We start from the raw sequence: 27,824 nt of genomic DNA on the forward strand, positions 1-27,824 counted from the left end.
AAAGATAAGACATCTGCAGACCTGCTTCACCACTTATGAAGTGACTCCTCTGCAGGTGGGGAGCCAGGAGCTTGAACCGGGATCCTTACTCGGGCCCTTGCGCTTTGCACCACGTGCGCTTAACCCACTGCACCACCGCCCAAAGTTAAGGTTTCTAACATCTACTTTGATACCTTTCCCATAACACTCCATCATTGGTTCCGAGAGGGTGATCATTAATTCTGTGTGTACTTTATTCAGCGCTGATTGTATGGAAAGCTTGTGTTGGGTAGATATTTAAAATTTGGACAGATCAGTCATGTACTCTGTAAACAGTCCAACGTCAAAAGAAAGAATTCACGCCTTGAAAAGGATCTGCTGTATCCAATAATAAATAAAAATATTAAGGAGAAGAAAAAAGGAGAAGGAGAGAAGGAGGAGGAGGAGGAGAAGGAGGAGAAGAAGAAGAGGAAGAAGAAGAGGGGAAAAAAGAAGAAAAGTTCCGTTGTTGAAAGAATAGCACTAAGTGCTGGCCTGGGACAACAGTTAGGAATTCACACCATAGTGAGCAAAATGCCTTGTACCAGACACTGCTGGCATCTTCTTTTTCGTTATTATATCTTTTGTTAATAGTGAGGAAGGCTTCACTTCTCCAGTTAGAGAGACGCGGAGACAGTCCGCCACCAAAGCTTCCCGGTGCGGGGTGCTCACACGTGGTGAGCAGGCGCCCTCCCAGCTGAGCGCTCTCACCCGCCCGCCGCCACAGGTGCCGTTCACTGCGCATCTGAACTGGAGTGAAAGGTTCAAAGCCCGGCTTCTCCGCTTTCCTGTGGGGGCCCCGAGCACGTTAATTGAGTCTCCCTGGCCCGTGGCGCGGTGCCATTAAGCCCGCCGAGCCCCGGGCGCTTAGTGGGCGGACTTGGCTGGGTCGCTCATTAGCCCCCCGGCCCCGCCGACCTGCCTGGACCCGCGGACGCTGCGCGTGAGGGCGGGGCGGCCACGCCCGGTGCGGTCTGGGTCTCCGCCGATCGCCGGGCCTCCCGCCTCCCGCCAGAGCCCCGGAGGCCCGGAGCGCGGCGGCGCGTGGACGCGGCGGCCCGGAAGGGACCAGAAGCGCTTCCGTCTCCGCCGGGGCTGCACGGAGGGCGGAGCTGCGGCCCGAGGACGCGACGCGAGTCCAGTTCCGGCGAGGAGGCCGCGCCAGTGACAGCGATGGCGGCGGAGTCGGCGCTCCAAGTTGTGGAGAAGCTGCAGGCGCGCCTGGCGGCCAGCACGGACCCGAAGAAGGTGAGCGATCGGGCGCGACGGGCGTTGGGCGCCCAGCGGCCCCTAACGGTCGGGCTCTCGAGGCGGCCAGCGCCGCGGGGCAGCGACTCCGGGCCTGGCCCCGCCGGGCTCGCGGCCCCGGCTCGGCTCGGCTCGGCTCGGCTCGGCTCGGCTCGGCTCGGCTCGGCTCGGCTCGGCTCGGCTCGGCTTGGCTCGGGATGTGCGCGGCTCGGGATGTGCGCGGCCGGGCCGAGCCCTCGGGACCGACGTGGCCGCGCGGCCCGTTCGCCCCCAGCACGGCCTCGCCGGGACAGCGGCCGCCCAGCATGAGCTCCGCCCGCGGCCGCCAAGGCCAGGCAGGGCTCGTTGGAAGTGGCCGCCGCCGGCTCCTTGGCGCTGATGGAAGGGCCAGCAGCCGCGCAGCTCGTAGCTGCGCAGGGGAACCATGTTCGATCGTACGCGGCCAGTTTGCTTCTGCTACCTGCTCTCCCCCGAGGCGCGTTGCTGTGTCACTTGGTTTGGGGAAGGTGCTTGGCTCGGCCGCCGCCCCGACGACGACTCTGCTGTGCGAGGAAGGGGCGGCGGCCGCGGGTCTGGTCGCGATCCTTCCCGATCGGGCCGCCGCGGGAGCCGCGAGTGTCCGCACCTGCCCCGACGCGCCGGCGCTGCGCGGGTGCTTCCACTTAAGTCCTCCCCGGCGGGCCGCGGGCCGCGGGCCGCTCCTGTTTCTAAAGGTCGCGCGCAGCCTCTCAGCATCAGGCCACTTTTTAGATCTTCCCTTCAGACCTTGCTCGGAGTCACTTCTTCAGGAAGCCATTTTAGTTTTGATCCACGAAAATGTAAATGCTCTCAGTTGTTCTGTGTCGTGTTTTCTGCAGCAGCTCCAGCACCGAGTGCCAGGCACGTTTATGAGTTCGTTTATACAATGTCTTCTGGGGGGGTCCCTAATAAGTGGTCATTATTTCTGAGCATGAGTTTGTTTTTCTGACCACTGTAAACTTGGTTCTTTAGAACCTGAAGGCGGTGGTAAGTCTTCGGCCTGTTTCTATCAGTCGTGCCCCCTCCCCCGCCCCCACGGCTTCATGTGTTATTTGAGTAATTTTTCCACGAGTTTAAATTAGGAAAAGGTTTGTTTGACTTCCTAGCCTACTTGACGCATTGGTGACTGCTGTCGACATTTAGGCTTTTTCTTCCTAGATAGAAAATAACCCAAACATCGGGTTTGCATTATGCAGTGAGTATTATGAAGATGAGAAAATGTTGGGAGGAGGTCATTTTTGCAGTGGACGTAGTAGCTGGATTCAGAAATGAGCCAACAGTCAAGGGAAAACTGCAAGCTGGCACATTAGCCGTATTCCCAACCTTCTGTTAACCCAGCAAGCTCCTACAGGTTGTTCCTGAAATTACAAGATATGGCCGTATTGAATCTGCAACTTAGTCTTCTTTTTTAACTAAAGCACTGCTCAGCTCTGGCATATGGTGGTGCAGGGGATTGAAACGGGACTTTGGAGCCTCAGGCATGAGTCTGTTTGCATAACCATTATGCTATCTACCCCCCTGTAACTTAGTCTTGATTTCAAACCTTTATTAGCCAAGGGGCTGATTCCACACATGCTCGTGAATTTTCCTGTTAAATATTGATGTTTGGGAGTTGGGCGGTAGCGCGGCAGGTTAAGCGCAGGTGGCGCAAAGCGCAAGGAACGATTCCAGCCCCCGGATCCCCACTTGCAGGGGAGTCACTTCACAGGCAGTGAAGCAGGTCTGCAGATGTCTGTCTTTCTCTCCCCCTCTCTGTCTTCCCCTCCTCTCTCCATTTCTCTCTGTCCTGTCCAACAACGACATCAATAACAATAATAACTACAACAATAAAACAAGGGCAGCAAAAGGGAATAAATAAATTAAATAAATATTAAAAATTATATTGATGTTTAACTGTCCTTCCTTCCTATTATCCTTCCCCCCCCCTTTTTTTTTTTAACCAGAGCATGCTCAGCTCTGGCTTATGGTGGTAGGGAGGGTTGAACCTGGAGTCTCATGTTTACATAACCATTATGCTATCTACCCCCTGCCTTTTTTACCCATAACTCTGTCTATGGTCTTGACTTACTTGAGGGAGAAGCTATCAGATTAGTGTTAATTTGGTATCTGTTTCTACTAAAGTCATCTCCCCCATCTATCACCCATAGCCCCTGAGCCTCATCGAATGTGATTCCACTGCTCCTAGAATTTTTTTTATTCTTTTAATTCCAGGTAGTGAAATAGGGAGAGGTACCATAGCACTGCTCCACTATCCATGGAGTTTTCTCTAGTGTGATGTTGCTCCTGTGTGGTGCTAGGGCTTAAACCCAAGGCAGACCTGCACAAGCATGTTAAGGCATGCATTCTAGTGGGTGAATTATCTTCCAGCTTTATATATTTTATTTTATTAATATTTATTTTCCCTTTTGTTGCCCTTGTTTTATTGTTGTAGTTATTATTGTTGTAGTTATTGATGTCGTCATTGTTGGATAGGGCAGAGAGAAATGGGGAGAGGAGAGGAAGACAGGGGAGAGATAAACACCTGCAGACCTGTTTCACCGCCTGTGAAGCGACTCCCCTGCAGGTGGGGAGCTGGGGGCTTGAAAGAACGAACCCTTAAGACTGGTCCTTGCGCTTTGCGTCACCTGCTCTTAATCCTTTGTGCTACCACTCAACTCCCTATAGATTGTATCTTTATGTATTTTTGAGAGAGAGAGAGGGAGAGAGAGACACACCTTGAGACTGGAACACAGTTCCACTCCTGCATATACAGAACTGGATATCACGACAAGACTGCACACTTGGAAGTTCTGAGTTCTACTACCGAGCCATGTCCCCAATTAACTGTTTTTCTCTGTTCCACTGTTTAATTGGGAACATGGAGGGAGTGGGGTGGGGATGGGTAGTGCTGATAAGGAACACAATTTGATGACAAGTAGAGGAGGAGGGGTTAACATTATGAACATCTTTCTCTTGAAAGAGTGTGCAAAGGACAACTGAGATTCCTAAGCTTGTACTGTGCAAATATTTGATATTTCTCAGTAACTTGTTACCATTTTTCAAACTCTGCAATGGGCTTTGTAAGGGTCTTGGCACTCTGACCCCTAAATGACCTCCATTCTATTTTTTTTAATATTTATTTTATTTATTCCCTTTTGTTGCCCTTGTTTTATTGATGTAGTTATTGTTGTCATCGTTGTTGGATAGGACAGAGAGAAATGGAGAGATGAGGACAGAGAGGGGGAGAGAAAGATGGACACCTGCAGACCTGCTTCACTGCCTGTGAAGCAACTCCCCTGCAGGTAGGGAGCTAGGGCTTGAACTGGGATCCTTGTGTCAGTCCTTGCGCTTTGCACCACATGTGCTTAACCCACTGCTCTACAACCTGACTCCCTATTATGCTATTTTTAAGGACAGTGTTATTACATTGAGTATTTTTCTTGACTTTAGGGTGCATGCTGTGATTTACTAACTTGTTAGGTAAGTTACCTACCTCACTGGAAATTGACTAGGGAGGATCTGATGATCAAGGACATTTAGAGAGCTGTCACTTGATGAATGAACTAATTGATACTTTAATTATAAGTAGCATTTATTGAACTTCTATAACATTCCCAGGACTATAGCTAATGTCTGCACTGATTTGTCCCAGTGAATTTTGCAACTTCTGAAGAAGAGATAGGATCCAGTTCCTACTTTACATATGAGGTTCAGAGAGGTTATTGACTTGCACATGATCACAGAGCAAGGTAGTGATAGGGCAAACCTGTGAAGTCTATCCCAGATTCCAGAACTCTGTGTTAACAACTCTACTATCCTGATTTTGACCTAGTTTAAGGAACTGCAGAAAGGAAATGTGGCCAAACCCAGATTGCTTTTTCTAATCTACCCAGACATTTTGTATTCACCACTAACAGCAAAAACTCTTGATTCTGGCAGCATGAAAGTGGTTTTGGTTTCCCACTTTTACCCCCCAAAATGTATTCTTCCTAAAAATCTGATACCATTTTCCTATAGATTCCTCTTCTGCTTTTTAATTCCTCTTAAGACCGTGGATGATTTTCCTGAACATGCTATCTCAAGAACTCTGCCTATAGTAGGGGCAGATAACATAATAGTTATACGAAAGACTCATGTCTGAGGCTTCAAAGTCCAATGTTCAATCTCTCCATACCACCATAAGCCAGAGCTGAGCAGTGCTCTGGTTTAAAAAAAAAAAAAAAAAAAAAGTAGCGCAATAGGTTAAGCACAGGTAGTGCAAAGCACAAGGACCGGCATAAGGATCCCAGTTCGAGCCCCCAGCTCCCCACCTGCAGGGGAGTCGCAAGCGGTGAAGCAGGTCTGCTGGTGTCTATCTTTCTATCTCCCTCTCTATCTTCCCCTCCTCTCTCCATTTCTCTCTGTACTATCCAACAACAGTGACATCAATAACTACAACAGTAAAACAACAAGGGCAACAAAAGGAAATAAATATTTGAAAAAAAAAGTTTAATGATTTCAAAAATTGGGCAAAATGATGGTTGTTGGAGCTGGCAGATTTGATTTCTTCTATAAGCCTATTTCCTGTTGATGTAGCATAGTAGTTGAAATATACTATGTCTAAAACCAAAGACCTGGGTGAACCCTACTCTCCTTGTATCCTAGAGTAAGCAATTTTTGTGAGCCTTTCCCCACACTTGTAAAATAGGGATGATAGAGCATACTTGTAGCTGTATAACACTCAGCACTGTCAGATATTATTCGCACTTATTCCAGTGAATGGCTTTATAAAAATATGTTTCTTCTTCTCTCTGCAGCTATTGAAATACCTGAAGAAACTTTCTGCATTACCCATTACAGTAGATATTCTTGCGGTAAGAACTGTGGACTTTAGATTTTTTAAAAAATATACTTACTTTGGGCTGGGGGATAGCATAATGGTTGTTTTCATGCCTGAGGCCCCATAGATCCCAGGTTCAATCCCCAGCACCATCATAAGCCAGAGCTGAGCAGTGCTCTGGTCTTTCTCTGTATCTCATTAAAATAAGTAAAATATTAAATGTATGTGTATTTATATTTATTTGTTTCACATTGGGTAGAGTTTTACATGGGGGGGAGAGAGAGAGAGAAAGAGAGACATAGACCAACCAGAAAACCACAGTGGTACATGTGGTACAAGATCTAAAGCTGGGAGCCTTAGACATTAGAGTCCCGTACTCTACCAGTTGAGCTATCTCCCCGACATGAACTTTATATGTTTTGTTTTATTATTTGTCTCCAGGGTTTATCATTGGGCCTCAGTACCAGCACTGTGAATCCACTGTTCCTGGTGGCTATCCCTGCCCCCCCCCCATTTTATTTGATAGGACAAACAGAATAGAGGGGAGGGGTAGATAGAGAGGAAGAGAAAAAGGTAGACACCCACAGACTTGCTTCACGGCTTGTGAAGCATTCCTGCTGCAGGTGGGAAGTGGGAGCTCAAACCCTATGGCTTTTCCACTTAACCGGGCATGCCACTGCCCCCAGTTTGACATATTTTAAAGCCATCTCCTACCCTACTCTCACTTGGTGAGATTGTAGAGTAAGGGCTTTGAAAGTGAAAGAAAACAGGCACACGGTTATATATTGTATGAATCTGTTGATAACACTTTGAACCAGTTCCCCAGCCCAGTTTTTTTTTTTTTTTTTTAAGCAAGCAAATATCTTTAGAGCCCCACTCCCATCCGTGAAGGTCTTGCTGTTCTATCTAGCTCAGGAGATTGTACCAGTGCCTCATGTAAACTAGGTGAGATAAGTGCTGTACTGCAAAGCTCATCGAAGCTTCAAGTCCACCATAGTTATCACTGTTATTGTTGTTAATATTAACATTTTAGAAGTGTTTTAATTCTTTAGTTTTCTGTCTTTCTATTCTTGGTCTGGTGTGCTTTGCTACTGTGTATCATTAGAGGTTTCTGCCAGGTATACAAAGTCATTTTGTATCTGGACCTCAGACTATGTTTCAATAAAGAAGTATTGTCTGTTCGTACCAGGAAAGGGGCTCTATAGCTCATGATTTTTTTTTCTACCTGGTTTATATTTATATTTTTATTGCCACTGGGACTCAGTACCAGCATAATGAATCCACCACTCCCAGTGGCCTTCTTTTCTTTTCTCTTTACTTTTCCTCCCTGCTTCCCTCCTCCTTTTCCTTTCTATTTTATTGGAAAGGACAGAGAAAATGAGAGGGGAGGGGAAAGAGAAAGCTACCTGTAGACCTGCTTCACCACTCATGAAGCATCCTCCCTGTAGGGAGCAGGAGCTCAAGACTGGTTTTCCTTGCACATGGTAATATGTGCGCTTAACTTGGGGCGCCACTGCTTAGGCGCCCTGCCAGGTTTATAGCTGGGACTTGGTGCCTGTGTGCTTCACTGGAAGCTCACTCTTTCTTTCTTTCTCTTTCATTTATTTATTTATTTAATACAAGAGACAGAAGTGGGGGGGGGGGGAGAAAGTAAGACACTATAGCACTGCTCTTCCACTCGTGAAGCTTCCTTTATAGCAGGTGCTCCCTCACGATGACCAGCGGCTCCAGCCTGGGTCTTCAGATACAGTAACACATGTGCTCAACCTGGTCCCTCAGACTTTTTTTTTAACTCACTTTGTCGAAGAAAATGATGATCTGCATGACAATTATTACCAAGGGTGTACAGTCTCTTATTTCCCCATGAAAGGTATCTGTGCTAGAGCACATTCATGTCTTGCATGCATGAAACCCCAAGTTTAACTCCCAGCACTGAATGACAGACACACACACAAAAAAAAATAGAATGTGACAGAGCTGTGTTCTAGTTGGTCTCTTTTTTCTTTACTTTATTTTATTTTATTATTATTTATTTTTTTTACCAGAGCACTGCTCATCTCTGGCTTATGGTGGTAAGGGGATTGAACCTGGGACTTTAAAGCCTCAGGCATGAGAGTCTGTTTACATAGCCATTATGCTATCTACTCCTGCCCTTTTTTTTTCTCACTTTTTCTTTTTTAAATTATTTTTATTATTTACTGGATAGAGAAATAGAGAGGGAAGGGGGTGATAAAGAGGGAGAGAGATACCTGCAGCACTGCTTCACCATCCCCAGAGCTTTCACCCTGCGGAGGATCAGGGGCTCAAACCTGGATCCTTGCACATTGTAACATATGTGCTCAACCAGGTCTGTCACCACCCAGCCCCCTCACTTTATTTTTCAAAATGTGTTTTGTTGAAATTCTCAAAATAAGAGCACCTATTTCTTTAGAAATTAGGAACCTGGTGCCACAATCCTCTAACAATTTCTTTATTAAATTTGTAGGAGACTGGGGTTGGGAAGACAGTAAATAGCTTGAGAAAACATGAGCATGTTGGAAGCTTTGCCAGGGACCTAGTGGCCCAGTGGAAGAAGTTGGTTCCTGTGGAACGGTAAGGACATTCACTACTCTGTAGGTTCATTGTATTTCTTGTTTTTTATCTGATACTCAAAGTGTTTACTGATGAAAGTTTTCCATATTTTTCCTTCTTTTCATTTTTACATCAATTATTCATTTTGCTTTAGTCATAAAAATAATGTATAATCATTATAGAATGTTTAAAGTAAATGGGTCAAAATAAAATTTCTGTAATTCTCCCAGCCAAAGATAAGCAAAATTAATATTTTATCTATACTATGTTTTTTTCCTTTTTATTTATTTTTATTTCATTTTATCTTGCCTCCAGGGTTATCGCTGGGGTTCAGTGCCTGCACTACTAATCTACTGCTACTGGAGGCTATTTTTTACCCTTTTGTTGCCCTTGTTTATCATTGTTATTATTGTTGTCATTGTTGTTGGGTAGGACAGAGAGAAACTGAGAGAGGAGGGGAAGACGGGGAGAGACAGACACCTGCAGACCTGCTTCAACCACCTGTGAGGCAAACCCCCTGTAGGTGGGGAGCCAGGAACTCGAAGCAGGATCCTTGTACCAGTCCTTGCACTTCTCATCATGTGTGCTTAATATGCCGTGCTACCTCCCAGCCCTCTTATTTAAAGAATTTTTTAAATTTTTACTTATTTTATTGGTTAGGACAGAGAGAAATTGAGGGGAAAGGAGGAGGGAGAGTGATAGAGAGACACCTGCAGACCTGCTTCACCCCTGTGAAGCTTTCCCCCTGCAAGTTGGGACTGGAGGTTTGAAGAACCCATGTCCTTATATACTGTAATGTGTGCACATAACCAGGTACACCACCACCCAGCCCCAGCCCCCTTATTTATTTATTGAGAAAGATAGGAAGACAGAGAAAGAACCAGACATCATTCTGGTACATGTGCTACCAGGGATTGAATTTGGGACCTCATGTTTGAGAGTCTAGTGCTTTATCCACTGCGCCACCTCCAGGACGAAATATGTTTCTTTCTTCAAATTTTATTTTTTATTTATTTTTTATTTCTTTATTGGGGAATTAATGTTTTACATTCAACAGTAAATACAATAGTTTGTACATGCATAACATTGCCCAGTTTCCCATTTAACAATACAACCCCCACTAGGTCCTCTGAATCCTTCTTGGACCTGTGTTCTCCCCACCCCCACCCCAGAGTCTTTTACTTTGGTGCCAATTCCATTTCAGGTTCTACTTGTGGTTTTTTTTTTTTTTTTTTTTTCCTGATCTTGTTTTTCAGCTTCTGCCTGAGAGTGAGATCATCCCATATTCATCCTTCTGGTTCTGACTTATTTCACTTAACATGAATTTTTCAAGGCCCATCCAAGATCAGCTGAAAATGGTGAAGTCACTATTTCTTATAGCTGAGTAGTATTCCATTGTGTTTATATACCACAACTTGCTCAGCCACTCATCTGTTGTTGGACACCTGGATTACTTCCAGGTTTTGGCTATTACAAATTGTGCTGCCAAGAACATATGTGTACACAGACCTTTTTGGATGGGTGTGTTGGGTTCCTTAGGATATATCCCCAGGAGGGGAATTGCAGGATCATAGGGTAGGTCCATTTCTAGCCTTCTGAGAGTTCTCCAGACTACTCTCCAGAGGTTGGACCAATTTACATTCCCACCAGCAGTGCAGGAGGGTTCCTTTGACCCCACAAACTCTCCAACATTTGCTGCTGTTACCTTTTCTGATGTATGACATTCTCATAGGAGTGAAGTGATATCTCATTGTTGTCTTGATTTGCATTTCTCTGACAATCAGAGACTTGGAGCATTTTTTCATGTGTTTCTCGGCCTTTTGGATCTCTTCTGTGGTGAATATTCTGTCCGTGTCCTCCCCCCATTTTTGGATGGGGTTATTTGTTGTCTTGTCAAATTTTTTTTTTTTAATTTGCTAGACAAGAGAGAAATTGAGAGGGAGAGAGAAACCTGCTGCACTGCTTTACTGTTCGTGAAGCCTTCCCTTGATACCTGGGAGTCAGAGCCTTGAACCCAGGTCTTTGCACATGGTAATTAATGTATGTGCTCAACCAGGTGTGTGACTACCCAGCCTCCTATATTTATTTATGCAAGAGAGGAGGAGAGAGAGAGAAGTGGAGCATCACTCTGGCACATGCAGTGCTAGGGATCAAACTCAGGACTTCATTTTTTTTTTTCTTTTTTAAGAATTTAGTTATTTATTCATGAGAAAGATAGGAGGAGAGAAAGAACCAGCTATCACTCTAGTACATGTGCTGCTGGGCATCGAACTCAGGACCTCGTGGTTGGAAATCCAATGCTTTATCCATTGCACCACCTCCTGGACCACAGGACCTCATTCTTGAGAGTATAGTGCTTAACCCAACATACCACCTCTCAGTTTTGTATGCATCTAACTTCTTTTAAAAATTGTTTGTAAACAACAAGGGCAACAAAAGGGGAAAAAATAGCTCCCAGAAGCAGTAGATTCATGGTGCAGGCAAAACCCTGGAGGCAAAAAAAATGAAAAAAAGAAATTAAAAAAAAAATTGGGGGCTGGGAGAGATGGCTCAAGTAGCATACATGCTACCATGCTGGAAGACCCAGGTTGGAGCCCCAGGCCACTACATGGAGACACCTTCAGAAGGTAAGCTTCATGCGAGGTGAAGCAGTGTTTTCATGTCTTTCTTTCACTCTCTGTCTCTCATCCTCTATTTAGATGAAAGAAAAGGAAAATGAGCACTAGAAGCTGTGGACTTGTATAGGCACTGAGCTTCAGTGGTAACCCTGGTGGTGAAAAAAATATATGTTTTATACATTGTAAATGGACTGTATAAGCAATAGCATTCTCCCCCCCCTCTTGTTTTGTTATTTATTTGTTTATTTATTATTGTATAGAGACAGAAATCAAGAGGGAAGGGGGTGATAGAGAGGAAGAGAGACCCCTGCAGGTGGGAGCTGGGGTCTTGAACCTGGTTCCTTGCGCATGGCAATGTGTGCTCAACTAGGTGTGCCACTACCTGGCCAATTTTGTTTTGTTTTGTTTTGTTTTGTTTTTTAATTCTGCTTGCTCTTCATCTCTTATGAATTCAGGTTCTGTAACTTTGTCCTCTAAATAAGGATTATACTGCTATTTACACCTGCTTTTTCTTATATTTTAGAAACACTGAGCCTGATGAACAGGACTTTGAGAAGAGCAGTTCCCGAAAGCGCCCCAGGGATGCTCTTCAGAAAGAAGAGGAGATGGAGGGGGACTACCAAGAAAACTGGAAGACTTCCGCTAGCCAATCATATAGTCCCGATCATAGACAGAAAAAACATAGAAAACTCACAGAGCTTGAGAGAACTCATAAAGTATCTCATAGTCATGAGAGGAGAGACGAGAAAAAGAGGTGCCATAGAATTTCACCAGTTTATTCTTCAGACCATGAGTCTTCTGATTACGGCCATGTTCAGTCTCCTTTGTCATCCACCAGTCCTCATCAGATATCTGTCGACCATTATAGATCCCCAGAGGAGGATCCTGAGCCCTTTGTTCCACAGCAGAAGGCTGGAGGTCACAGTAATGCCTTTCAGGACAGACTGGGACTCAGTCAGGACCGACACCTGGGTGAATTTCAAGGGAAAGGGACAATGAGTCAGAACAAAGAGCACAAATCTTCCCACAAGGATAAACACCTTGCGGATGCCAGAGGCGATGAGAAATCCTCTTTGAGCAGAGAGAAATCACACAAGGTCCTTTCCAAAGAGGAAAACTTAAGGCCACTCTCAAGGGATAGCACAAAGGATAAACTGCCTTCTAGTGGTATAAGGAAAGAAAAGGAAAAAGAGGGCAGCACCAAGAAGTTTTTACCCCCTTTGGAGGGTGCTTCAGATAACCACCTTAAAAAACCAAAGCACAAAGACTCAGAGAAAGCCAAATCGGATAAAACTAAGAAAAGTCTAAACAGCTTAGACATAGGAAAGGGGGCAGCAGACCTGCTGCCCAAGGTAAAAGATAAGATTTCTAACAATGTAAAGACTCAAGAAGGGAAAGTAAAGTCTCATTCAGACAGAAAAGCAGGTGCTCTCCCTAAAGTTGAGGAGACAGATATGGATGATGAGTTTGAACAGCCCACTATGTCTTTTGAGTCGTACCTCAGCTATGACCAGCCCCGGAAGAAAAAGAAAAAGATAGTGAAAACTTCAGCCTCAGCCCTTGGACAAAAGGGACTTAAAAAAAATGATTCAAAAAGCACCAGTAAAAATTTGGATTCTGTTCAGAAATTACCTAAGGTGAACGAAAATAAGTCAGAGAAACAGCCATCTGGAGCCAGCTCAGCCAAGCTGAAAAAGGTAACAACTTTCAACCCCTTGGTGGCTTTCCATTCAGAGCATCTGGCCCTGTAGAGCTTCTTAGGATCTGCCTTGCTGCTGTTTTGATTGGCTTGTTTTACATGGCCTATTGAGTTTCAGTTTGAAATAATTTCCTCTGGGCCTCTCTAGCTGCCCAGAGAGATATTTTCTGAAGTGTACCTTTGTGCTGGGCCCATCTGTATCTGTCTTCTGACTTAGGTGTTGTCAGACATGACTGGTGCTCCTCCTCCAGCCTGGATCAGCCTGTGAAGTGCCTAATCAACACCGCAGGGAAAGAAATATGTACCCCCTATACTCCAGTAACTGGTCTCTTCTTTGCAGGTCCCCACTGAGGTATTGCCAGCATTGCCAGACCTCCCATTACCAGTGATACAGACCAATTATCGTCCACTTCCTTCCCTTGAATTGATGTCCTCCTTGCAACCAAAGCGAAAAGGTAACCATTTTTTTAATATTTATTTATTTCCTTTTGTTGCCCTTGTTGTTTTATTGTTGTAATGATTGTTGTTGTAGTTATTGATGTTGTTGTTGGATAGGACAGAGAAATATGGAGAGAGGAGGGGAAGAGAGAGGGGAGAGAAAGATAGACACCTGCAGACCTGCTTCAGTGCCTGTGAAGCGACTCCCGTGCAGGTAGGGAGCCAGGGGCTCGAACCGGGATCCTTACTCAGGTCCTTGTGCTTTGTGCCACTTGCGCTTAAACCGCTGCACTACCGCCCGACTCCCAGGTAACCATTTTCTATATTGCTGCTATTACTATTATTATTTTTGCAGAGCCAGGATTTTGCTCATATGTGATTAACTGCACTTCCAATGTCATCTGCTAGGCCCTCAACTTGGGATGCACACATTGCAAGGCACAAACCCTACCCAGTAAACTGCACTGCTGGGTCAGCTGTCTTCCCTACCCTAGCTTGCTTTTTTTTTTTTTTATTGTAGTAATTGTTTTTCTTGTAGTTGTACCAGCACTATGAATCCACTACTCCAGGCAGCTTTTTTTTTTCTTTTATTTGATAGAACAGAGAGAAATTGAGAAAAGGGAGAGATAGTCAGAATTCGAGAGGTAGGGAGTGGTAAAGAGGGAGAGAGAACAGGTAATAGCACTGCACCAAAGGCCCCAGGCATGAACCTGGGTCCTTGTGGATTAAAACACGTGTGCTTAGCCAGATGTGTCACCATGTGGATATGGTATCTAGCTTTTTATCTTTAAAAACTATAGTGTTAAAAAAATAATAAAAGTATAGTGTTGGGAGTCAGGTGGTAGCACAGCGGGTTAAGCACACGTGGTGCAAAGTGAAAGGACCCATGGAAGGATCCCGGTTCAAGCCCATGACTCCCCACCTGCAAGGGAGTCGCTTGACAAGCGGTGAAGCAGGTCTGCAGGTGTCTTTCTCTCCCCCTTTCTGTCTTCCCCCTCCTCTCTCCATTTCTTTCTGTCCTATCCAACAACGACATCTGTCCTATCCAACAACAACAATAATAACTACAACAATAAAACAATAAGGGCAACAAAAGGGAATAAAGAAATAAACAAATACTAAAAATTTTTTTTAAAAAGTATGGTGTTGGGTGAGCAGATGGTGGTGCCCCCAGTGAAGCACACATATTATCAAGTGCAGGAACCTGGACTCAAACCGGGGGGATGCTTCATGAGCCATGAAGCAAGTCTTCAAGTATGTTGCTCTCTTCTTATTTGTTATTAATAATTTGTTACTTTTTAGTTTTCTTGTTATTAATAGTTTGCTACATGAAGGTGTCTCTCTCCCTCTGTCTCCCTTCTTAAATTATGTCTGTCCTATCTAAGGAGAAAAAAAACAAAAACAGGAAAACATGATCTCTGGGAACAGTGGATTCGTAATGTCAGCACCAAGCCCTAGTGTAACACTGGTGCCAATTTAAAAAAAAAAAAAAATGGGGCCAGGTGGTGGCACACCGGGTTGAGCACACATGTTGTAATGCGCAAGGACCCAGGTTTGAGCCCCCAGTCTCCACCTGCAGGGGGAAAGCTTTGTGAGTGGTGAAGCAGGCTGCAGGTGTCTTTCTGTCTCTCTCCCTCTCTGTCTCCCACTTCCTCTCTATTTCTGACTCTCTATCCAATAAATAAAGATAATTTTTAAAAAAAATTTAAAAAAAACAGATGCCAGAGGCTCCAAAGTCCCAAGTTCTATCTCCCATATCACCATAAGCCAGAGATGACCATTATTCTGATATTTAAAAAAATAAAAGTTGGGGGTTGGACGGTAGTGCAGCAGGTTAAGCACAGGTGGCACAAAGCGCAAGGACCACGTAAGGATCCTGGTTCCAGCCCCCGGCTCCCCACCTGCAGGGGAGTTGCTTCACAGGCGGTGAAGCAGGTCTACCTACAGGTGTCTATCTTTCTCTCTCCCTCTCTGTCTTCCTCTCCTGTCTCCATTTCTCTCTGTCCTATCCAACAACGATGACATCAATAAGAACAACAACAATAATAACTACAACAATAAAAAACAAGGGCAACAAAAAGGGAATAAATAAATAAATATTAAAAAAAAAAAAAAAAAAAACGTTGTGGTCCAGGAGGTGGTGCAGTGATAAAGCTCTGGACTCTCAAGCATGAGGTCCCGAGTTCGATCCCCGGAAGCACATGTGCCAGAGTGATGTCTGGTTCTTTCTCTCTCCTCCCATCTTTCTCATAAATAAAATAAAATCTAGGTAATGGTGCACCTGGCTTAGTGCACATGTTAGAATGCACAAGGACATGGTTTGAGCCCTGGTCCCCGTCTGCAGGGGGAATGTTTTGCAAGTGGTAAAGCAGGTGTTTCTCTCCCTCTCTACTGCCCCTTCCTCTCCATTTCTGGCTATCTGTATCCAATAAATAAAGATAATAAAATATAATAATAATGGGCCAGGTGGTGGCACACCTGGTTGAGTGCACATGTTACAATGCACAGGGACCTATGTTTGAGTCCCCAATCTCCACCTGCAGGGGGAAAGCTTCACAGGTGGTGAAGCAGTGCTGCAGGTGTCCCTCTGTCTTTTACCCTCCCTATCACTCCCTCCCCTCTCAATTTCTGCCTTTATCTAATAAAGATAATTTTAAAAATTAAAATAAAAAAATAAAAGTATAGAGCAGAGGGTTGGTAACATAATGATTATGCAAAGAGACTCATGCTTGAGGCTCTAAGCTCCCTGGTTCAGTCTTCAGCACCACCATAAACCAGAGATAAGCAGTACTCTGGTTAAAAAAAATTTTTAAAAAGAGGAGGAGGAGAAGAGAAGAAAAGTATAGTTTTAATAGAGGGAAGGAAAATAAAAACTACTTAGCAAGAGACTAACACGTAAACCATGGTTCATCCACATAGCGACATCCTATACAGCAGTAACTAGTGTAGAAATTTGGTCTCTGTATCTCCCCCTCCCCTGTCAATTTTTTTCTGTCTCTATCTAGTAATAATAAATATTAAAAATAAAAGGTAAGTTGGGCTGGTAAAGTGAAATAGCTCACTCGGATAGTGCACTGCTTTGCCATGTGTGTAACCAAGGTTTGAGCCCATCCCCCACTGCATTGAAGGAATCTTTAGTGCGGAGGTTTCTTTTACTCTCTCTTCCTCTTCGACTCTAGAGATAAAAGGTAGTGGCTAAAGAATAGGAAAGCTGGGAGTTGGGTGGTAGTGCAGCGGGGTAAGCGCATATGGCACAAAGTACAAGGACCAGCGGAAAGATCCCAGTTCAAGCCCTGAACTCCCCACCTTCAGGGGAGTCCCTTCACAGGCAGTGAAGCAAGTCTGCAGGTGTCTTTCCCTCCCCCTCTCTGTCTTCCCCTCCTCTCTCCATTTCTCTCTGTCCTATTCAACACCGACAACATCAATAACAACAACAATAACTACAACAATAAAGCGACAAAAGGGAAAGTAAAAAATTTAAAAAAAAAATAGGAAAGCTATCAGGGGAGGGAATGGGTTCTGGAGTTCCAGTGGCAGGAATTGTGTAAAATTGTGCTTCTCTTATCCTATGGTCTTGTCAGTGTTTCCATTTTAATTTATTTTATTTTATTTATTTTTTATTATTGTTGTTATTGCTGTCCTTGTTGTTGGATAGGACAGAGAGAAATTGAGAGAGATGGGGAAGACAGAGACAGGGAGAGAAAGATAGACACTGGCAGACCTGCGTCACTGCTTGTGAAGCAACCCCTGCAGGTGACGATCCAGGGCTCAAACCGGGATCCTTACGCCAGTCCTTGCACTTAGCGCCATGTGCACTTAACCTGCTGTGCTACCACCCCATCCCTCATTTTGTAAACAAAAACTTAAAAGAGAGAGAGAGAGAAAAGAAATGAAAGTTAAAAATTTGTATGTACTCTTAAAGCATAATTTTGAAAATGTAAATGAACAGATTATTTTTTTATTTTTATATTTATTTATTTTCCCCTTTTTTGCCCTTGTTTTTAATTCTTTGTAGTTATTATTGCTGTTGTTGTTGATGTCATTGTTGGATAGGACAGAGAGAAATAGAGAGAGGAGGCGAAGACAGTGGGCGAAAGTGCAGACCTGCTTCACTGCTTATGAAGCGACTCCCCTGCAGGTGGGGAGCCCGGGGCTCAAACCGAGATCCTTAGGCTGGTCCTTGAGCCTCTCGCCATGTGCACTTAACCCTCTGCACTACCGCCGGACTCCCACAGATTGATTAGTTTAAAAGGAAGAAAGTGGGGAGTCGGGCGGTAGTGCAGAGAGTTAAACGCAGGTAGCACAAAGCTTAAGGATCCCAGTTTGAGCCCCCGACTCCCCACCTGTAGGGGAGTTGCTTCACAAGCATTGAAGCAGGTCTGCAGGTGTCTTTCTCTCCCCCTCTGTCTTCCCCTCTTCTCTCCATTTCTTTCTGTCTTATCCAACAACAATGACATTAATAATAACTACAACAATAAAACAAGGGCAACAAAAGGGAATAAATAAATATTTTAAGAAACTGGTAGCATTGGTTGCCTTTTAGAAAAAAACTTCAAAGCTACGGAATGGAGTGAGGAGAGCTTTTACCCTGCAGCTTAGTTCATTCTGTAATGTATATTTCTACTTTTTTTATCCCTTAGCACTGTCTTCACCCCATGACGAGGAAGAAGCTGGATTCACTGGGCGCAGAATGAATTCTAAGATGCAAGTGTATTCTGGTTCCAAGTGTGCCTATCTCCCAAAAATGATGTCTTTGCACCAGCAGTGCATCCGTGTACTTAAAAACAATATTGACTGTAAGTCATGCCTCTCCATGACTCTCAAGTGGACTGTAGCACTGTATTGCTAGACAACCTGGCTCCTACTCAACACTTTCACCTTTGGTTCTCTTTAGCAATCTATGAAGTAGGAGGTGTCCCATATTCTGTTCTTGAACCTGTCTTGGAGAGATGTACACCTGATCAACTATATCGAATAGAAGAATATAATCATGTGAGTATCGTATTTAGGTGGAAAAGAAGACATTTTCTAGTTTGTGTCTCCAAAAAGAACTATCTCTTAGTCTGATGTGGACTCAGTTACCATTCTGGACATAATTGGTTTGCCTCTGGGCTTTACTTTAAAAAAAAAAAAAAAAAGATTATATTCATTTATTAATGAGAAAGATAGGAAGAGAGAGAGAGAGAAAGAACCAGACATCACTCTGGTACTTATGCTTCCAGGGATTGAACTCAGGACCTCATGCTTGAGAGTACGATGCTTGATCTACTGCGCCACCTCCTGGACCACAGCTTTTTTTTTTTCTTCCCTTCTTCCTTTTAAGCTTTTTTTTTTTTAAAATAAATAAATAAGGAGTTGGGCGGTAGTGCGGTGGATTAAGCATACGTGGCTCGAGTTCCAGCCCCAGGCTCCTCACCTGCGGAGGAGGCACTTTACAGGCGGTCAATCAGGTCTACAGGTGTTTATCTCAATTCTCTCTTTTTTAAATTATTATTATTATTATTATTCCTCCAAGATTATTGCTCCTGGAGGCTGTTTTTTCCCTTTTGTTGCCCTTGTTGTTTATCATTGTTATTATTATTGTTATTGTTGTTGGACAGGACAGAGAGAAATGGAGAGAAGGAGGGGAAGAGAAAGACACCTGCAGACCTGCTTCACCGATTGTGAAGCGACCCCCCCCCCCTTGCAGTGTGGGCTGGGGGTTCAAACCAGTATCCATATGCTGGTCCTTGCACTTCGTGCCTTGAGCGCTTAACCCATTGCGCTACTGCCCTGCCCCTACAGGTGTCTGTCTTTCTCTTCCCCTCTCTGTCTTCCCCTCTTCTCTCCATTTTCTCTGTCCTATCTAACAAAGATGACATCAATAACTACAACAACAATAAAAACAAAAGGGGCAACAAAAGGGAAAATAAACTTTTTTAAAAAATATTTATTTCCTTTTTGTTGCCCTTGTTTTTTTTATTGTTGTTGTAGCTATTGTTGTTGATGTCGTTGTTGGATAGGACAGAGAGAAATGGAGACAGGAGGGGAAGACGGGGGGGGGGGGGCGGGATAGATACCTGCAGACCTGCTTCACCACCAGTGAAGCGACTCCCCTACAGGGTGGGGAGCCGGGGGCTATAAATAAACATTTTAAAAAATTAAAAATAGGGGAGTCGGGCAGTAGCGCAGCTGGTAAAGCACTGTTGGCGCAATCATCCCGGTTCGAGCACCCGGCTCCCCCACCTGCAGGGGAGTTGCTTCACAAGAGGTGAAGCAGGTCTGCAGGTATCTTTCTCTAACCTCTAAGGACAACAAAAGGGAAAATAAATAAATACAATATATTAAAGATTTATTTCTTATGGGGGGGTGGGGAGGGAGTAAACATTAGAGCATCACCCTGGAATGAGCCATACCACGGACCAAACTAAGGACCACATGCTTGAGAGTCAGTGCTTCATCCACTGTGCCACCTTTCTGGCTATGTCTCTGGACTTCATTTTTAGTGACAGAGAGGCAGGAAGATAAAGTCCACAGCACTAACATTTTCTTCAGTGTGGTAAGGGCTAGGATTGAAATTGGCCAGTATAGAGGCTGTGGTAAAGCAGAACACTACCCAAGTGAGCTATGTTGCCAGCGTGCCTATGGCCCTTTGAACATTTTCATTTGACATTTTCAGCATCCACTTCTTACATCTCTTGGGCTAAAATCAAGATGATTTTTAAGGAGAAAGGATAAATAAAAGATTTTAGGGGAAATTGGCGTATTGCACCAAAGTAAAAGACTCTGAGGTGGGTGGGTGGGGAGAATACAGGTCCATGAAGGATGATAAATGACATAGTGGGGGTTGTATTGTTAAATGGGAAACTGGGGAATGTTATGCATGTATAAACTATTGTATTTACTGTTGAATGTAAAACATTAATTCCCCAATAAAGAAATAAATTAAAAAAAAAGATTTTAGGGGAAAGGGGAAGACAGAATGAGAGAGAAATAGTCACCTGTAGCACTGCTTCACTACTTGTGAAGCTTCCCCCATGCAGGTGGGGTCTAGGGGCTTGAACATGGATCTTTGGCAATATAATGTGTAATCTCAACCAGATGTGCCACTACTTGGTCTCCCATCACATCCTTCTTACGCAGTCCCCTTGCCCTTGACATTATATCAAGTGGCTCAATGAAGTATTGGGGAAAATACCAGGATTTGACTTTACCCCAATTCTATTCTTTTTTTATTTATTTTTTTATTATTGGATAGACACAGAAATTGAGAGGAGAGATAGAGAAAGGTACCTGCAGCCCTGCTTCATCGCTTTGAAGCTTTCCCCCTACAGATAGGGGCAGGGGGCTTGAACCTGGGTCCTTGTGCAGTGTAACATTTTTAATAAATAGTTTTTTTAAATCTTATTTATTGGGTAGAGCCAACCAGAAGTCAAGAGGGTGGGGGGAGATAGGGAGAGAAAGAGAGAGACACCTGCAGCATTACTTCACCACTTGCAAAGCTTTTCCCCCTGAAGGTGGCGACCAGGGGCTTTAACCTGGGTACACACTGTAATATGTGCACTCAACCAGGTCACCACTCAGCCCCCCCTTGTGCATTGTGAGTGCTTAATCAGGAGTGCTACCACCTGGCCCCCTCTCAATTCTATTCTTTACTGACTTTGTAAAAGAAAGGACCAATTTAAAACTGATTTTTTTTTTCTGTATTTTCTCCTAGGTTTACAAACTTCCCCTTCCCAAGAGGAGCTAATACAGCACCTCATACTTAGTGGAGGTTGTTTGTTTGTTTGATAGAGGCAGAGCAGGTAGAAAGGGAGAGAGTGAAACCATAGCACCAAAACTTCCTTGAACCTAGGCCACAACCATGACAAAATAGCACACTCCCAAGTGGCTCCATAGCACTTTTTTTTCTTTTAAATCAGCAATTTGATTATTAGAACTGTGACATATAGCACTAATACTATCAAGACCAAAAATGATTGGGCAACTGGCCATTCTTAGGTAATTAAAGATAGAAAAGAGATATGTAAGTGCTTGTGTGTAGATTGTCCTGGTTTTGATCTTAGGTACTAATTGAAGAGACAGATCAGTTATGGAAAATTCATTGTCACCGAGACTTTAAGGAGGAAAGACCAGAAGAGTATGAGTCATGGCGAGAGATGTACTTGAGGCTTCAAGATGCTCGGGAGCAGAGGCTACAGTTACTAACAAAAAATATCCAACATGCACATGCCAACAAGCCTAAAGGTAAGGGCAGGAGTAAGTGGGGGGACCTGATAAGGAAATGACAGGATGGGACCTGAGAAATTGTGAACCCTAAGCTCTGTTGAGCAGCAGGACTTGGGTGATGAAGGATCTCTGGCTCCTAAATCTCTTGTATTTATAGAATGGTGGGAATTGGGAACAGGAAAATGGAGGAGGGGGTATTTCTTCTACTGTTTCAATGAGTGTTAGCCTGCAGTAGGCTTTCTATGGTTTTGACAATCTCTATTTTGGTGAGTAGTTGCAAAGGATTTATCTCAGGGCCAAGTGGTGGCATACGGTTGAGTACATACTTTTATAACATGCTCAAGGACTGGGGCTCAAGGGGGGAAGTTTCACATATGAAGCAGGGCTACATGTGTGCTCCCCTTCTCTGTCTGTCTGTCATCCCCCCCATAAATATACAGTCTTCTATCAAGTTAATAAATTTAAAAAAAAGGCTTTATCTCAATGTAGATTAGCAAACTAACATCTGCTCTAAAGTGTTTACTTCCACAATCTCTCACAGGTCGACGGGCAAAAATGGCTTTTGTCAACTCAGTGGCTAAGCCACCTCGTGATGTTCGAAGGAGGCAGGAGAAGTTTGGAACAGGAGGAGCAGCAGTACCTGACAGAGTCAAGTAAGATTTCTGCTCTGCTGTGGTTTCTGTACACCCAGAAAAGAGAGCTCCAATTGTTCATCAACTCTTTTTTTAAAAGTTTATTTATGAGAAAGATAGGAGGAGAAAAAAAACAGGCATCACTCTGGTGCTGCCAGGGATTGAACTCAGGGTCTCATGCTTGAGAGTCCAAAGCTTTACCACTGTGCCACCTCCCGGACCGCTGTTCATCAACTCTTATGAGGCAGCCTAATGACAGGAAGTGATTCATTTTGGGGCATGAGGCCAAGGCAGTCCAGTGTAAGTTTTGAGGGCATACTTTAACCAGGCTGACATTTGACCACCCTGAACTTCAAATTCATTGACTTTAGCAACTACTTTTCAGGAAAATTAAAATTAAATGAGCCATGTCTGATTTTGAGGACCTCTCCCCCTCATTAAAAAAAAAAAAAAAAGCCTATGATAACTAAATTAGATAGTAAAGAATTAATTGAGATTATCATTATTCTAAAGGACTGAACCACCATAAGAATCTAGGGTGGTGGTCTGGGAGGTGGTGCAGTGACTAAGGCACTGGACTCTCAAGCATGAGGTCCCGAGTTCAATCCCTGGCAGCACATGTACCAGAGTGATGTCTGGCTCTTTCCCTCTCTCTCCTATCTTTCTCATTAATAAATAAATAAAATCTTTTTTAAAAAAAAATCTAGGGTGCTTGGGAGTTGGGTGGTAGCACAGCAGGTTAAGCACATGTGGCACAAAGCACAAGGACCCACGGAAGGATCCCAGTTCAAACCCCTGGCTCCCCACCCTCAGGGGAATTCACTTCACAAGTGGTAAAGCAGATCTGCTGGTGTCTATCTTTCTCTCCCCCTCTGTCTTCACCTCCTCTCGATTACTCTCTGTCCTATCCAACAATGACAACAATAATAATAACTACAACAACAAAAGAATCTAGAGTGCTAGGGACCACTGGTCAAAGCCACATAACTGCATCCACTTCCAAAAGGCCCATTTTAGGATGTACTTGAGGGCAGATTTCTCATACTGATGACTTTGTGTTACAGGATTAAGCCTGCTCCATACTCCACAGGAAGCAGCCATGCCCCCTCCAGCTATGGCAGCAGCAACAGCTTTAATACTAGCCTTGAGGAGCCAGCCTATGACGGCCCGAGCACCAGCAGTGCCCACTTGGCGCCTATTGTGAGCAGTGCTGTTTCCTATGATCCTAGAAAACCAACTGTGAAAAGTAAGTAACTTGGTATTGCTGATAAGATTTTTTTTTCCTCCCCTACCTCCTCTTGACATCAGATTTTTTTTAAAAAATCTTTATTAATATGAAAAGAAGAGAGAGGGGGCTGGGCAGTAGTGCAGTGGGTCATAAGCACACATGGCACAAAGCACAAGGACCAGTGTAAGGATGCCGGTTCGAGATCCCAGTTCTCCACCTGCGAGGGCGGTGTCACTTCACAACTGGTGAAGCAGGTCTACAGGTGTCTTCCCCTCCTCTCGATTTCTCTCTGTCCTATCCAACAACAACAGCAATAACAACAATAAACAAGGGCAACAAAAGGGAAAAAAATAGCCTCCAGGAGCAGTGGATTCGTAGTGCAGGCACCGGGCCCCAGCAATAACCTAGAGGCAAAAAAAAAAAGAAAAAGAATCACTCTGGCATATCTGGTGGTGCCACGATTCAAACCAAAAACCTCAGGCCAACAAAACAGCTCACTTGGATAGTGTGCTGCTTTACTATGTGTGAGATCCAGGTTCAAGCTTGACCCCCCCACACACTGCATTGGTGGAAGCTTCAGAGCTGTGGTCTTTTCCAATCACTGCCTTAAAAAGTTGTTCCAGGGTGACAAAAAGTATGACAAGAAGCAGTGACAGACAGAGATACAAACTCAGGATATTCAAGTTTGAGGGTCCAACACATCCACTGTGTCACTTCCTGAACCTAGCTAAGATACTTCAAAACTAGTATTTGAATTACTTTCACTCCATCACCATTGCATTACATTTGTGCATTGGATTATAGCATGTTCTGCATATAACTTGTGACTGTCACTAACTGCCTGCTTTTTTCTCCTTTGTTCATAATGTACTTTTTTTTTTTATCTTTATTTATTGGATAGAGACAGCCAGAAATCGAGAGGGCAGGAGGAGATAGAGAGGGAGGGAGAGAGAGAGAGACACCTGTAGCCCTGCTTCACTAGTCACAAAGCTTTCCCCCTGTAGGTGGGGACCAGGGGACTCAAACCTGGGCCCTTGTGCACTATAACAAGTGTGCTCAACCAGGTGCACCACCACCTGCCCCATAATGTAGTTTGAATATTCATTTTGATGCTCTCTTATTTTTGTTATCTTGAATGTAAAATGGTTTCTCTGGGTAGTACTGTTGGGTTCCTAAGTATTGTTATTTTTTTCCTTTTTTTTCCTTTTTTTTATTTCTTTATTGGGGGATTAATGTTTTACATTTGACAGTAAATACTATAGTTTGTACATGCATAACATATCTCAGCTTTCCACATAACAATACAACCCCCACTAGTTCCTCTGTCATGCTTATTCAGGGCCTGTATTATAAGTATTACTTTTAACAGCTGAATGAGGTTTTAATAACAGTATCACTTGAGCTTCCAAGATTAAAATAAAAAAGGGGAGGGGTCTGGGGAGGTTAGCATAGTGGTTATGCAAAAGACCATCATGCCTGAGGCTCTGAGGCTTAACCCTGTGTACTGTGATACGCCAGAACTGAGCAGTATTCAGGTCTTTATGTCTCTTTCTCATTAAAATGATTTTTTTTTTTTTTTTGGCCTCCAGGGTTATCACTGGGACTTGGTGCCTGCACTATGAATCCACTGCTCCTGGAGGCTTTCCCCCCACTTTTGTTGTCCTTGTTTATCATTGTTATTATTGTTGTTGTTATTGCTGTTGGATGGGACAGAAATCAAGAGAAGAGGAAAAGATAGGAGAGAGAAAGATAGACACCTGCAGACCTGCTTCATTGCTTGTGAAGCGACCCCCTGCACGTGGGGAGCTGGAGCTCAAACTGGGATCATTATGCTGGTCTTTGCCCATAATGTCATGTGTGCTTAACCCGCTGTGCCATCACCCAGCCCCCATGAAATTTATTTAATATTTATTTATTTATTTATTCGCTTTTGTTGCCCTTGTTTTATTGTTGTTGTTATTGATGCAGTTGTTGGATAGAACAGAGAGAAATGGAGAGTGGAGGGGAAGACAGAGAGGAGGAGAGAGAGAGACACTTGCAGACCTGCTTCACCGCTTGTGAAGCGACGCCCCTGCAGGTGGGGAGCCAGGGGCTCGAACCAGGATCCTTATGCTGGTCCTTGTGCTTTGCGCCACCTGTGCTTAAACTGCTGCACTACCGCCCAACTCCCCATGAAATATTTTTAAAAGTGTTTATGAGAGGAGAAGGAAAGAACTAGAGTATCTCTCTGACATATGCAATGCCAGAGGTAAAACTGAGAACCTCATGCTTGAGGATATAATGCTTATACTATACTACCTCCCAGGCCTCAATTTTTTTGTTGATTTTTGTGTGTGGTTCAGAAAATAAAATCCAGGATCTCAAATATTTGCTCCCCTATTGAGCCACCTTTTCAACCCAAAGTCCTATCACTTCTGGGCCTATTTTTCATTCTGAGAGAGAGAGAGAGATGGAGATATGCCCTACAGTACTGCTCCAACTTCCTTGGAGCTCCCCTAGGTGTTAGAATGCTCCCATGTGCTGGGTCTCAAGTTTGGAAAACCCTGCACTTTACCAAGTGAGCTTGTCTCCCAGCCCCCACCTAGCTACATCCTTGGTGCAAATATTTTATTTTTTATGTTTAGCTGGGTCTATTGTTAACTTTATTGCCATAGATTATCCCCAGTATTCTAAAGAGAAGCCTTAAGAATAAATAAATAAATAAATAAATAAATAAATAAATAAATAATTATTCTATCTATATTCACTTCAGGGCCCACTGAGGTATGGCCCTGCTTTAAGCCTCACTATGTTCAGGTCAGCCAGTCAAGGGAGCTAACACTCTCTTTGGTGATGTTTGTGTTTAGCTCGGCTTAGGTCTGTTGCTACGCAGAATAACTAAGGGTGACTGGTGATTCTTTTATTTATTTATTTATTTATTCCCTTTTGTTGCCCTTGTTGTTTTATTGTTGTAGTTATTGATGTCATCGTTGTTGGATAGGACAGAGAGAAATGGAGAAGGAGGAGAGAGACACCTGCAGACCTGCTTCACCACTTGTGAAGGGACTCCCCTGCAGGTGGGGAGCTGGGGGCTCGAACCAGGATCCTTATGCTGGTCCTTGCACTTTGTGCCACGTGTGCTTAACTCGCTGCGCTACCACCCGACTCCCTGGTGATTCTTGTTGATTTGGATATCAGTGAGGCAGTGTCAAATTAAGGCTAATTACAGCCTGGAGACTTTGATAAGGATTACATTCATTATATCATTTATTGTACAACCAGGGCCATGTTGACCAGTCTCTCTGAGTCTTGGTGAGGTTGTTAGAATTAGACATCATGATTGTTATGGGCTGAGTTAGGTAAGTACTAGCTATGTGCTGCTGTTTTCACTGGTGTCAGCAGATAGCTACTACTTTTGTCCACTTGTGTTGAGAGTCAAGAGGAGCAAAGTTTAACTTCCATTGTAGACCACAGGTATGTGTCCAAAATGCCATGAATCTGAGACAATTGCCTTATTTCCTTTTTACAGAAATTGCTCCAATGATGGCCAAGACAATTAAAGCTTTCAAGAACAGATTCTCCCGACGATGAACTGAGGACTTGCCTAGGAGGTGGAATTAGGGGTGGGAGAGGAATATAAAGACAATGGCAGTTGGGGTTGGAACTTCTAAAAGGAAACCAGAATCTTTTGCTTTGTGGAACTTTTTGATCTCTGAATCTTGCACAGTTTGCAGTTTTTCACCTATAAACCTGTGCACCACAGCCACTGCCTCCCTGCCTGGAGAATATACTTCAGAATTCTGAAGATGTGAAGACTCAGTCTTACTGAGGATTTTAAGGTCAATTATACTTTTGTTAATTAGTTTCTTTGTAAACTGAAAGACATAGTTTTAATTAATAAATATTGCCCCCAGATTGTATTTATAATATCCCCAGGGTTTTTTTGTTATTAGTTTTGGGTTTTTTGTTTGTTTTGGTCCTCTGCCACACACTTCACTTTTTTATTTTCAGGTTCATTTATTAAAACTAGATAAAAGCCTGGTGAAAGCCATTCCCATGTCCCTTGAGTGGACTGTGGTCCAGAGGGAGGACTGGGTAACCCCAGAGCCTGTGTGGTGCCTACTGTGTGGGGCGAGGAGTGGGTCCTGGGCCGCCTGTCCTTGAGGGAACTTTAGTATGGAGACCAGACAGGTTTCAGTTACCCACATCTTGAGTCCTGCTCAGTGTTCTTGTGATTTCCTATGCAGGTGCATCTCTTCCTTACTCATGAAATAGTATTTATTAAGGGAGGGAGGTTATTTATGAAGATCTAGAGTCTTTTTTTTTTGCCAACCTCCTTGCCCTTTGCCACTTCCTTTTTTCTTTTCTG

General features: G+C 43.9%; 1 protein-coding gene across 2 annotated transcripts; it reads left to right on the forward strand.

The window, feature by feature from the left end:
* Positions 1–966: 966 nt before the first annotated feature.
* Positions 967–27,375, forward strand: ELOA (elongin A). Of its 2 annotated transcripts, XM_007522602.3 has the most exons (11): positions 967–1,266; positions 6,060–6,116; positions 8,568–8,674; positions 11,795–12,968; positions 13,311–13,425; positions 18,049–18,204; positions 18,303–18,400; positions 21,454–21,634; positions 22,158–22,269; positions 23,313–23,494; positions 26,985–27,375. In XM_007522602.3, exons 1-11 carry the CDS (start codon positions 1,192–1,194, stop codon positions 27,044–27,046), a joined length of 2,319 nt encoding a protein of 772 aa, XP_007522664.1. In that variant the 5' UTR covers positions 967–1,191; the 3' UTR covers positions 27,047–27,375. The 2 variants fall into 2 exon arrangements, with proteins under 2 accessions (XP_007522664.1, XP_060061513.1); XM_060205530.1 differs by lacking the exon at positions 8,568–8,674 and having other exon boundaries at positions 1,194–1,266.
* Positions 27,376–27,824: the final 449 nt, after the last annotated feature.

Source organism: Erinaceus europaeus, chromosome 13 (genome assembly GCF_950295315.1).
Source record: "Erinaceus europaeus chromosome 13, mEriEur2.1, whole genome shotgun sequence".
In the NCBI taxonomy this organism is placed as follows: Eukaryota; Metazoa; Chordata; class Mammalia; order Eulipotyphla; family Erinaceidae; genus Erinaceus; species Erinaceus europaeus.

Coding starts and splice junctions, on each gene's coding strand:
- ELOA (XM_007522602.3), top strand. CDS start 1,192: ATGGCGGCGGAGTCGGCGCTCCAAGTTGTGGAGAAGCTGCAGGCGCGC. Junction 8,675..11,794: donor AAGTTGGTTCCTGTGGAACG/GTAAGGACATTC, acceptor CTTATATTTTAG/AAACACTGAGCCTGATGAAC. Junction 18,205..18,302: donor ACTTAAAAACAATATTGACT/GTAAGTCATGCC, acceptor GGTTCTCTTTAG/CAATCTATGAAGTAGGAGGT.